The sequence below is a fragment of the Strongylocentrotus purpuratus genome, unplaced genomic scaffold, assembly GCF_000002235.5.
Source record: "Strongylocentrotus purpuratus isolate Spur 01 unplaced genomic scaffold, Spur_5.0 spur5_scaffold_15, whole genome shotgun sequence".
NCBI classification, from domain to species: Eukaryota; Metazoa; Echinodermata; class Echinoidea; order Camarodonta; family Strongylocentrotidae; genus Strongylocentrotus; species Strongylocentrotus purpuratus.
The window spans coordinates 32,369,920-32,383,100 of NW_022145600.1; the positions used below are offsets into that span (position 1 = coordinate 32,369,920).

At 37.9% G+C, this 13,181-nt stretch overlaps 1 protein-coding gene across 3 annotated transcripts in view; it reads right to left on the minus strand.

Moving 5' to 3' along the window:
• The window catches only part of LOC584322 (cytoplasmic polyadenylation element-binding protein 2), a 36,055-nt gene extending 25,651 nt beyond the window's left edge, over nt 1-10,404 (minus strand). Inside the window, exons 1-3 of one of the 3 annotated variants that reach the window (XM_030986226.1) lie at nt 10,078-10,402; nt 8,727-9,360; nt 3,927-4,059 (exon numbers count right to left, since the gene is read on the minus strand). In XM_030986226.1, the coding sequence (XP_030842086.1) occupies nt 3,927-4,059; nt 8,727-9,329 (736 nt within the window). In that variant the 5' untranslated portion in view covers nt 9,330-9,360; nt 10,078-10,402. Of the gene's footprint in view, nt 1-3,926; nt 4,060-8,726 lie in introns of all 3 variants that reach the window. The other 2 variants (XM_011663339.2, XM_011663340.2) reach the window with 2 other exon arrangements.
• Between the last annotated feature and the right edge of the window lie 2,777 nt (nt 10,405-13,181).

The following is a 13,181-nucleotide window of genomic DNA, read 5'->3' on the forward strand; positions in this document are numbered from 1 at the left end:
GTGTTGAAATATTTGACTATTACTACAACTGATCTATTGTATGTCAACTATGTGGGCCTACACGTAGGCATGCAAATAGAGTACTACCAAAGTACCAAATAGTTTTTACCAAGAGCCCACTACGTTGTACATACAGTGTATTTAGCCTTAGGCCTATTTTTAATGCTGTACAAGTTGTGAGCTCAATATATATCGATATTGCATTGTTGCTAATCAAACCAACTTTCAGCCTTCTGGCAGTCATGTTCAAACAATGGATTACTTTTAAATAATTTATGTATGTATTTCTCTGGATTTTAAGTGTGCAATAATGTTTTTAAAGAAAAATTTAGGTGTTTTCTCTCAAGCTTCTCCGCAGTGAGATACATATAATTTGTTATGATGATAGTCAATGTACATGTAAAACATTTCTGTTTTAATAGGAACTTTCTTTTCTTTTTTTCTCCTCTTTTTTTTATTTTTTTATTTAGACCTACAGTATATATTTACAAAAAGGAATCAATTTTTACAATTGAATATAATAAAGGAGGATCATGTATAAGAACCTGTATATTCTGGTGAAACAGGGAAAAACCATACAGGTCATACAGTTTGATGTATTGCAGGATACTAAATATGCAGGCACAGAGAGCATATAGTGCCCAGTACAATTGAGTATAATGTTCAATGTACATGTAGGTCTATACAGTGAAACACATGTGCATACATATAATGGCTGTATAGATACAGGGTCTTTATGAAATAGGAATACAAGTGTTTTGCATAGTAGGTTTAATACTTGTGGGCCTACAAGTCTATTCTTTTAAGTAGATCAAGAGATGAACATACTCAAAGTCAAATGGGACGTTCCACTCAAAGCTCCCAGAGCAAAACAACATAACTAATCAATAATTTACGCTTTAGAATAATGCCCACCATACTGCCACTCTCCCTGCAAACAAGCCAGGGCCCATATAATAATTGACAGTGGCATAATTCATGGGCATGTGTTGAGCATTTTACTCTGTACATAGATCAATAATGTCTGCAACCTACAATGCATGTACCTTGAGGTAATACATAAACACAAACCACAAAGCAGTTGAAAAACCCCAAATAATTGAATGTGAACAAAGAAGATCTACATGTCCTTCTGTATTTGACAGCAGAAATAAGAATAGAGGGTGATATTCAATTGTTATATATTGATTTAAAGAACAAAAAAGAATACATTTGAGACAGACCACATGGCAGTTCAACGGTCAACTGATATACATGTACAACAAATCATTCAAAAGTTGTACAATGCATATAATTTACACATGAAGGCTTACAAGAAGCGTAGTAGACCTATGGGCTCACACTTTATTTTTGTCTAGGCCAACATGTGCATGTTCTCAAACTGACCCTTTCTCCAAGACGAGAACATTTCCGGTGTATACATTACAGTACAAATGATGGTAACCATCATAATAGGAAAATATTGACCACTAGTAAATAACGTAGTAACAAAGACCTTGTATGCCTATATCAAATTGCTATTAAAACATCCTGGACCTAACTAATAACATGTACCTGGTACATGTAAAGCCTGCAGGTACACCTGCAAGCTGGGTCGCCGTATGAGATTTTCTTTGACCAGATAATGATCCCTTGCTTTGGCCCGTCATAAAGAGCATGCATGTAATGTACACTGTGCATGAATGTATGTCTTTATCAATTCCCAATCTAGCTAGCAGGGCTCTTTCAACACCAGTTATTTTGAGAGTTATCAAACTTATTCCACTGAGAGATAGCTGCAAGTATTTGTAGAGTGTGACAATAGTCTAGTGAGAGTATGGTGGTGAGTTCAATGAGTCAATCACATCTGATTGAGCCTGTGTGTGTGCTACATGGTTCCGTGCTCTATTTCTATCCCAGGAAAAACCTACCACAGCACCTAAACCCCCCCCCCCCCTCATTCCTGTGACTAAATATGAGTAGGCAGAAGCAATCATTAAGGGCACAGGAAAGTGGTAAATTGTCTGGCACGTGCAACTCTCAGACTAACATACTATCACGATAATCTTGATAGTAAGTAGTGAACATGAGCACAAACAAGATGAATATCAACAGATTCAGATTCCCTGGGGGGGGGGGGGGGGCTAGGTGTGGAGGGGGTCATAAATGTACATCTACGAGTATGTATGAGAAGTAGTTGTATTTAAATTTCCAGTGCCAAGTTGATGTGAATAGTGTATACTCCCAGATGTGAAAATGTTTGACCTGCATGTCTATAACTTTAAAAATATCTTCCACCTTCCAAAAGTACCATACTTTAGTCCAGGCCTTCTCAACTGGCGGCGCGCGCGCCACTTGTGGCGCTTGCGGTCAGTCAGAGTGGCGCGCGGCTGTTCCAAAAAATAAATAAAAAATAAATTAAAAAAATTTAAAAATTAAAAATTAAAGAAAGAACAAATTAAAAAATTATATTTCGAAATAAAAAACTCAGCAAAATCAAAAAGTCGCAGTCGAAGTTGAGCCCAAAATGTAAGCAAGCCATTTTGTATGTTTGATTTTCACTTCATTTTGACATTTTCCGTGTTTATTGCACCAAAATAACTACATATAAATTGACTTCCAGTGTAGATTTTAGCCAGGAATTATAGTAATTATTTCACATCAATATGAAATTATGATTGATGTTTTATGGAACAAAAAGGTGTTAAAAATGCCACATCTGGGCCTTAAAAACGCCCTAAAATCCACTAGCTTCCGGGGCCTTTGCCCCTGGACCCCACCCAGTATCGGCTCGGTCGCTACGCTCCCTCGCATTCACCAAACATACAGGTTGGCACTTCAACCTCAATAAATTTTTGTTTTGGCGCTTCTAATAAACTAGTTGAGAAGGCCTGCTTTAGTCGCTTTTAATCAAAGAAATGTAGGAAGAAACATGAAAATGTGTAAAAATGTGAAAACATTTCACACCAGCTGAATATCAACTTTTAACCTTGACTGTACATTGCACCACTATACGACTTGAGTAACTTCCTTTTAGATGTAAGTTCACAGGGGCCCAAATTCTACTGAACACCCAGTTTAATACACCTGAGCTTGTTTCAATTAGGTCAACTAGAGTTCACTTTATCACAAGAATTAACTTAGAAGTTAGACCTCTTTCAAAACCAACTAAGGAATATTGTAATGAGTATTCAGTTTAAGAGCAGTACCCGAGTCTACATCTTGTACGTCATGAAATGAATCCTTCACATATTGCCATACAGAATAACCTGAATTGGGGAATAGAGTGGGAGGGGGTGGGTGGGTGGATAGAAAGAGAGATAGACATGAAGACAGAAAAGAAATAGGCCTACAGGGCATTCATGGACACTGTTGACAGCTGAATGTGTATTGCCTTCTTAAAAAGACGAGAAGACAAGCATACATGTACAGAGACAGACATCACACAGAAGAACAAACAAAGCAGAAAAACTTGTTTAGTAATTTAGGCTAAGACCTTAGGCAAAATATAGAAAATTTGCTTCTTTAGGTGCATGAAGATGTGAACTTGTTTCCAGCCTATTTGGAATTTGCTGGCAGAATGCAGATCCTGCATGTACAGTGTAGGCCCATATGTCTCCTATCAGCTTCATGTAGAGAATGTACAGATACAATTAATGGCATGTTAACATTTACCTACAATGTAGCAGACCTACATTGTACATGTGCGTACACACATACAATGTTTGTACATGTAGTATTCAAATCTCTACAGCGTGCTACAGTGTATACTGTAGCTTGTACCTATGTGAGGATACTAGGTCATTAGAGCTCATTAGAGTTATCCCCTTCCTTCCTCCATTTCAAGATGGGGGGCCATCATTGGAAGAGTACAGTGTACAGATCTATGTAAACAAATGTGCATGACCCGGCAACAACAACACATGTGACTATAGGGAGATACTCACATGTACCACGAGGAGCGTTGAATTCCATTGAAGGTTGGTCTGTGCCACGCATGATGTCAAATAGCTGATGTTCCAGGGAGGCCAGTTTGAGATGATCCATGCCTGTGTTCTGGGTCTGATGACCAGGATTATCCTATAAAAAATCAAATTAAAAAATATAATAATAAATCAAATCGTAAATGTATTTGAAAATGAAGACCGTCCACAAAAGATTCTGCACCCAATGCAGTGACAAAATTTCCATAAATCCCATGATTCCTAGGGTACTCAAAGTTTTGTTACTAACTTACAAAACTAGAGAATCCTTGCACAAAATTTATTGAACAGATTATAAATGTACAGGTGGGTTTAATTTACATAATCTATTATCAGGAATATTATTGAAGCATGGTTCTTTCAAAATATTTTTCAATGTTTTTGAAGAAAATTAATATTACTATTAGTACCATATGGATGGAGCTACATGCAGAAGACTGTATGTGTTCATCATAAATGATACATAAAGTATGTCAGAAAGGTGTGGGTACCAAATTGGCAAAGCTAATGCGAACATATTTTGATGACAATCAAGTGCTCATAGCATTTGACTTATATATTGTTTTTGATGGAGTTGTGAATGCTGTGACAGTAGGTAATGGTTGGAGGAGTAAACTTGAATGTCAAAAAATTATGTTGGCTTTTTTTAAAAACACTTCCAGACTTTTTTAAAGCAATATACTGGTAGTACTTGTGCTGAGAGCGCTCTTATGAGCAATAAATCAAATGAACTTGACATTTACCCCTGCACATAAATGCGATCAATTAGTCTCAAGTCGCACCAGTAAATATGAAGTAATCTGTGGGCCTAAATATACATACATGTGTAGGCCAACAACCTGGGTATTTTGTCTTTGATTTCTACAGGGTCTTTGTGTCTGTGGAAAGACCTAACTTACAGTGCTTTGTCTCTTTCATTTTCATTATATCTCATCCTGCCTTCAACCCCCATGCATGCCCTCTGTAAGAGTGTAAGCTCCTCCATATATCCCCCTTTCCCCTTTGTGCGTCCCCTCATTATAAGGTACATCCTCAACAAGCAACACATGATGCATACTGTTTAGATGTTAATCACTCTAACTTTACTTATATGACTGTATTTCCTTTGCTCTGTTTCAATTGCTTATTTCTACTTTGCCTTCTCATCGCAACTCCCACACTATTTTCCCAGAAATCATGCAAGGAAAATTGGATTTATGGGTTTGGAGAAAGAAAGCTCAAGTTCGGAAATACATCAATAGCCAAACAGGATAGAAATATGTTTGTTAAATCTGAATAATCTGGTAATCAGTCTGATGGCCACTAAATAAGAACTATAACCTAGACACATGTAGCCTACAATGTAATGATGTCCATGTACACTGTACATGCATGTACACATGAAATGTCTGAAATATGTGAGAGAAAAACATCTAGTCCTAAATAACAGTGGGATCTAGGTTAAAACATACACTGATCTAGTATGATCGCTAAGATTAATTTGGACAATCTATAGAAACAAGTAATATAATTGTTCAATCCTAAGGCTAAAGCTGAATATCTGTTTGAGAAATTCTTTTATCCCTATAGACAAAAGCAAGAGTCACCATCCCTGTCAGTAAGCATTAGACGCATTGAGGAATATATCGCTGGATTACTAGCCCAGTAGTTGTCCTCAAATGCCAAAATGAAAGCTTGCTTGGAATGTTACATTCTCAGGATGCTTGTCTTGGTATTCTTCTAAGCAGAGAGATGTGCCTTGTATACCGTACCCCTGACAAGCATAGCAAACGGCATACTGGTCAATGTACAAACAGAATGCTGGAGGAATGCACTGGCGCAAAGCCTAGCTAGCCTAGCATTAATTTTATGCATGTGCCAGGTCTGAGGTGAATAAGTTTTATGTATTGTTGGCCTTAAAGATAGAGTGGATTCCTGTTCATTCACGCATACAACATTGCAAACTATAAAGAGGTTATTTTGCATGGCTGATTAACTTGTAAATAAATGTATGAATGACTAGGTATGGCTGGATTTATAAGAATGAGAGCAAACACTAGATCCTGTTGAAAAACAACAGAAATCACTGGACAAAGATGTGGGTACATGGGACAACACAAGACTGTAGCATCATGATATGGTCCACAAATGTAAATGTTTTTTAGTCTTATTTGACAAAAGAGACTAGAAATAGAAACATTTCAAGAGCAATTTTTTTTCTCATAAGACATTTGTAAATATACTTGATAATCTTCCACACAGGAATTCAAAGAATGGGAATGTTTGTAAACATTCACCCTTACCAGGAGTAGTATTAGACCCGCCCTTTAAATCTGCTATGGGAATGATCCACAGCTTTTACTACACTTTTCCTTTGTTCCACACCACCACAATTAACTCCTGTGGTGATAAACTAGGCCCGTATTAGGTTAAATTAACTTATCTTTATCTTTGAAAGAATGAAATTCCTTGGGAAAATGATCATCTGTGCATGGTGCACATATGTTGAAACAAAGAGCTCAACAAAGGGCTTGGTAAACAAAAGGGTTTAAAAAAACCTGCTGGTAAGGAATACATTAGCATAATAACCCATACGACGCACTGTGTAACACAGGCATATTGTTGTAGCATTGTATACAGCACCATTCAATGTAGGCCTACATGTACATGTACATGCATATTTAATTTTAATCTATTTTCTTCATTATTAAGATTCTATACTGTTGGCATACAGTCACTGGTAGTATCTAGGGTTGTATTGAATGGGGCCAAGGGATTGCAACAAATGTAAATGAACATTGTCCCATCTTAGAACAATAGAAGCATGTTTTCCATCATTCCATGAGAAAATTTTAAATGGCAGGCAGCAAAAATTGAGAGAGGATAACAATAGACAGGGCTCAACACCAACAGGTACCCAGGACATCACATGGGCACCCAAAAATCGAAGTCTGGACCCCAAAAAATGTTGGAAGTTTTTACATGGGGCTCATGCATACAGACTGATGAGACTGTAAATTGTTCAATCCAGACCCCCTTCCAAAATAATTAAAAATCTTAATTTATATATTCTTACTGGGTTGGAGGGATACTTTGAGTGACACCATAGCAATGTAATTAATTGTTGCTAATTTCATGTGCATTTAATTTACTGGACTAGGTTTAAATTTTCGTGAATACAGCATAATATCAGAATATTCGAAAAATTTCTATGTAAAGTGAACTTAAATTGTTTGATTTTTTATGGAAAGAAGAGCCAAAATTAAATGTCAATTGTTAATAAAAAGTCAAAACCTACAGTGTACATAATTCTAATGCACAATTTTAGATTTTAAGTCTACATTACATGTACATGCTGTATGACCATGACAAAATTGACAACCCATGGTATTCTACCCTATTCCATGATTGATAGGTAATTGTAGTCTATACTTAGCTTATGTATTGTTGTGAATATTGCAACTATGCAAGTTGTATGCAATGCATTTCTCTGAAAGAGGGTATTTGATCATTGAAGCCTTAAAGTTGGTTCTGAATGACTGCTTTCTGGGCCTGAATAACAAAGTCAACTAGGGTGGTGAACAATGGTAGTATCTTCATATGTACCGGTAATCATGAATGGAGTCAAATAAATGGTAGAAACCTAAAAATAGTAGGCCTACGTGTATACTTGTACAGTAATGCAGTCTGTATACCATACATAGCCAGGCATTCACACAGTAATAAGGCATTCACACAGTAATAAGGCATCCACTTGGCACACTCACATCATCACATGTTTTTTTTATTTTTCATGAATCAAGGCCATAAAATATGTGTTGAACTACAGAGTACATCCATATTATCTTGTCTGGTCTGTCAACTGATACTAAAAGTCAAAGGCTGAGGTGATTATTATGATAACACTTCATTGAAAGAATTATCATAATGACTGTTAATGATAAAATGTGGTAGAATGTGAAATGTCAGGACAGACAGGTGGAATGATATTAAAAAGAAGACAGAAAAACACTTTGTTTACATGTTATAGTATGGAAGGAGTCTGCTCTTCTGTCCTGCTCTTCTGTCCTGCATTGCCCTTCCATAGCATAACATGTAAACAAGATGTTTTCCTTTCTTCTTTTTAATTTCATTGCACTTATTGCCCTGGTATTTCACATTCCACAGTATTTTCTGCTTCTCAGTTTGTTATGATAATTCATTCAATGAAGTGTTGAGGAATGGCTGTTACGAGTGTGATACTCGGTGGTATTGTTGTGTTCTGAATAAATTACTGATATCACTGTATCAGTGATACAGTGATCTACATGTACACAGAGTACACAGATGTTTGTGGCCATAATTGAAGAGAAAAAATCTCTGAACAATTTCACAACTTCATATTATAGAGATTTTTTGAAGAATGTCTTATGCCTTCATATGAAAGTATGTCACTACTAAAGTGTGCTACTAAAACATGTACGGACATGTAAATATCATAAAATTAAATGTGTTTCAAACGGATGTCTGCAAAGTTTAATGACTTAGGTCTATGATGGTCTAATGCAAGTAATGAGTATGCTGTCATTGGATGTTTTTTTTATGAATAATGGACTCAACATGTTAATTTGGCTATTACCCCCCCCCCCCCCCCCTTTCCGAAAAATATTGATCTACACTGTAGATATAAAATGAAATTAATACAATGAAATGAAATGAAATAAAAAGTAAAGTAAGGCAGAAAGTAGAAATCTGCATAAATCTATTTTTCAAAGAATTATATCAATTGGAAAAAAAATATCTCACCTGGAATGGAAACAGGGTGCTATTACTAGAGAGATGGTGAGTGCCATTCTGAGTGCCATTGTGGGTTGCATGGCCATGGTTAGCATCTCCTCCAACGTCTCTGCCAAAGTCATAGGCCTGCCTCTGTCCCTGATGGGTAGGGTGAGATCCTGCAGTCGAAGGCAGATGAGGCTGTGATTGAGAGAAGCTCTTTCCAGGGAGAGAAGTACTGCGATGGAACTTGGGAGGAGAGATGATGGGGTTGCTGCTGGCCGGCTTCATCTTGTTTGGCGATAACCCCAGAGAGTTGGGACTTGGTGTCGACTGGTTAACATTTGGGGTTGACAGCGGTGGCATCGATCGACGATGGTGATTCGTCTGGGCGGCTGATGAAGGTGAGCCGACCGTGCCCCACGGGTTAGACTGCTGCTGCTGCAAGCTCTGTTGGGCTGCGCTGTTCCAAGATGTTGGCTGACCAGCGTTCCAACTCAGATGCTTGTTTGCTAGAAGGAGGTTTCCAGCTTGTAACTGTGCCTGCTGAAGCTGGCTTGATGTGGGGAAAAGGTTCTGCTGGGGGGTGCTCGGCTGAGGGGGTAGACTGCGTCTGTGGGCTGCCTGCTGCATGTTGAGCTGGGCTTGAGGCGACAATGTCGGACTGAATAGAGGAGAAGAATTTACAGGGAAATTCTGAAACTGATGCATGGCGCCATTCATTGCGGGGATATTCTGAAAGAATGTTTCGTCTGAATTATTAGCCGTTGACCAGAAACTGGGGGTATTGAATACACTGGAAACTGCAGCTGCGTTACTGCTAATCACGCTGTTGGCTGATTCTTGTTGGTGCAACTGACTCAAACTCACAGGTTGGTGAGGATGAATCCCTAGATGCTGCTGCTGTTGCTGCTGCTGCTGTTGTTGCTGATGCTGTTGCTGCTGTTGTTGCTGCTGTTGTTGTTGTTGATGCTGCTGATGCTGCTGTTGATGTTGCTGCTGCTGAAGTTGATGATGTTGCTGCTGTAACAGAGCAGACGTAATTGATGGATGATCTATTTGACTTGGGTGTGATCTACTCTTATCAGGTACAGTTAAAGGGCTCGAGTCTCTGGACTTTGTCTTGGAGCTCTGTGAATAATCTTCTGAGTTATCTGAACTTTGGTCAGGATTGGGAGATAGCTGCTGCATAGGCAGTTTTCCTGCACTCTTATCAAGCAACATGTCATCTTGCATCGTAAGAGAGTCTGGAGAAAACAAAGACAGCTTGTCCAGATTCGAATACAATTCCGGTGGTGATAAAGCCCTCGAATACTGAAATGCTATGTCGTATTTTATATCCCCCATCTAATGTGGTAACAAAACAGCTAGATTCTCTCACCCTTGTGATCTGCAACCAACTGAAATCTTGATAAGTGTTGCATTAATCGTGTCCTTATGGTTCAGTTCTCCGATGTCAAACTCGAAGTCCGATGCGGTTCGTTCCAGCACACATACGCCGTACGTAGACCGGGGGAGTTCCTGTCTACCTTTCCCTAGCGTTCGCGGAGATATGACTGAGCGAAAAATATGCTCCGCTAGTTCGCTGCGATTATATACACCGGCAGTACCGGCATAGTGTGTAGCCTTGCGGACGGACCAGTGTCATACCTTTTGTACACACTAGTACATACATGTACGTTATACACACACTCAGTATCCAAGTACGGTATACGACCGCTATTTGCATGATTCACACGATATGCCGGTAACGCGATTTCTTTTCCCACCATACATGTTTTTTTTTATCTTTCGGCAAACGACATGCTTATGAGACTAGTAATGACCAGTCTTTCATGTACCTAATAGTTGAGCATCGTTTTGCTCATCCTCATTTATTTGGCAAAACTTGCACAACAAAGGAAATATACTAGCCCATGACAAAACCAAATTAGTGTTAGATAAATTAAAAGGTTATAAAAGGGAAAGATATATTGGACAAAAATACATCATAAGTAACAAATTTGATGTATAGAAAACAAAAAAATGTGGCAAATATTTAAATTGATTTGATTAAAAATAGACAAATGGGTTATATTTGTGTGAAATTAATTATCATCATACAAATCTTACTCTGCTACTCCTTCTCCTTCCTCCACCCCATTCAGTTCGTCTGGCATATAAATAGTCTAAATGATTTATTTCTGCCCCAAGCTGGACTGCACCTCATGTAGCCTGCATTAATAATGCCATATTTTAAGATAAATACATACAAAAAATGATAACATTGTTAAAAAAAGATTATTGAGTATTCTCAACTGTGGGGAAAATCAAAAATCCCGAAACAGCACTTACTTTTTACTTGACAGGATATTATTTTTATGAACTTATGAACTGCTTAATTTGTTTTAATCAGAGCTGCCTTATTCATTTATCTTATTCAACTTATCTATTTCTTTGCTTGTTTATCTATTTCATTCATTCATTCAGTCATCTTTGTTAAATTATTTATTGTTCATTTATTTAGTTAGTTAGTTATATTCGATGTAGCCTCCTATACGAATTGAACCGATCATTATTTTATTCAACAAACAAGGTGATTTATTTCACCAGACATCCTTCTTGCCTTTGCATTATTAAAAATAAAAGAAATTTCACAGCTATGATTATACAAAAATATTCCTATCCGTGGAGGTGCTATATGCCGAATAAAGATCAGGTATCCCACATTCGGTTTGAGAAATCTTCATAGTATGCGAACAGCAAACACCCAGATATTGTTTAAAAGATATATATAATCGCAAACACGACCCGTTAAAAACAATGAATATCGGAGAGGAAATATTATTGCATGTACATATTTATATATTTCTTTATATTTAATATTCTTACTATGAACTTGAACGAATATTTGAAATTTTTTTATCACCGTGTATTTATTGTATTTTAATTTTGTATCAATTTGTAAAAAGTCACACAATAAATATTCAGCCTCCGGGCTTGAAGATGATTTTCATTACAACGAACCATTTATATAATATACACAATTTGTTCTTGTTCGATTTGTGGTATTGAATAATATCTAGCGAAAAAGAACCTCAACGTTTTAGGCTTTATGAAGCGATTTTTCTTTCTTCTTCACATTGACGTTATTTTGTGTATAGTTCGAAATTTCAACTGAATCTATAGAGGTAAAAATATAGATATAGACCCCGGTCAATTCATCCATCTCTTTCTTCCTCTGAAATGATTTAGTAAGACAGCACCAGTAAATGGGTTGTAGAGTCCAATTAGCGATTTCGGCATTAGCTTATACATCGTCACCCCCCCCCCCCCCCCTCCCCTGTTTTTAGTTCTTTGTCTGACCGAATGGACCACAATTACGTAATATCCCAATCTGAGAGAAAGTCGCATAATGACTGAGTTTATTGGTCCGCCAGGACCGGTCGCGTGCCGCTTGTCCTCGAAACAAAGGAACCATATGGACGCTTATTGGAAGTTATAATTTGTTTAAGCCCTCGCTGTTTCAATTAACCCGTCATAGACCACCTCTCATTCCTTTATTTCTATTATTGAAGGATTAGCATAAGTAGGGGTCATCTGGCACGAGCCCGGTGGTGCTCTGTGTGTTGAACAAAGACAAGGGAAGCGAGGGATGAAGGGGCAAAGTAACTATGAAGATCAAGGCTGTCTTTAATCTTCTCTTCCTTCTCATCAACACTCTTGAACAAGGGAGACAAAGACGAATTCAAGATCCACATGTCCTCTTCACAACAACATAACCCGCAACATAACAATGCCGGGCCCAACTTTTGGTCTCAAGTTTGTTCAAATTAGAACCGGTGCTAATTATTGGTGGAGGGGGGAAGGGGGAGGATGGCGCCTTTTGTTACAATGTATTTGTTCCAAGTAACAACAGTGCATGCATCAGGATATATTTTTGAGCTTTTTGTTGTTGTTGTTGTTTTTGTTTTGTGTTATGCTGAAGCAAATGTCTTTCTTTGTTTGACCAAATGCAAAAATAAAGGTCATGATTATTTGATTCCACTGCCCCAAACCACCCCAACCCAAAGGCGTAAGGGCGCACTTTCGTCAGGGGGGCTGATGTATCTTGTCTGAATACATTTATGTGGGAGGGGGGGGGGCGAGCGAGTGAGTTATAGCATTAGTGCATTATGGTTATTGTATACACTATTGTATTAGATTAGATATGAAATAAATGAGACTTGCTTCCCGATAAAAGACGGTTAGTTGGATATTGGAATTTTGGGAAATTCTTTGGAGGTACTAGGACTTAGAGCCCCTATAAATAAATAGCCAATATAGTCACCTCATTTTTATCACGTCGGCTATCAAATCCTCCTTCACATACGGCCAGTCCGCGACCTGCATGGCCTTCATATTTATTTAATATTCAAATCAATTCCCTTAGACTTTATGTTAGCCAAAATATGTAACCTGGTGGCGTGGATACATAGGGGCGTGGGGAGTGGAGGGGGCCCATGC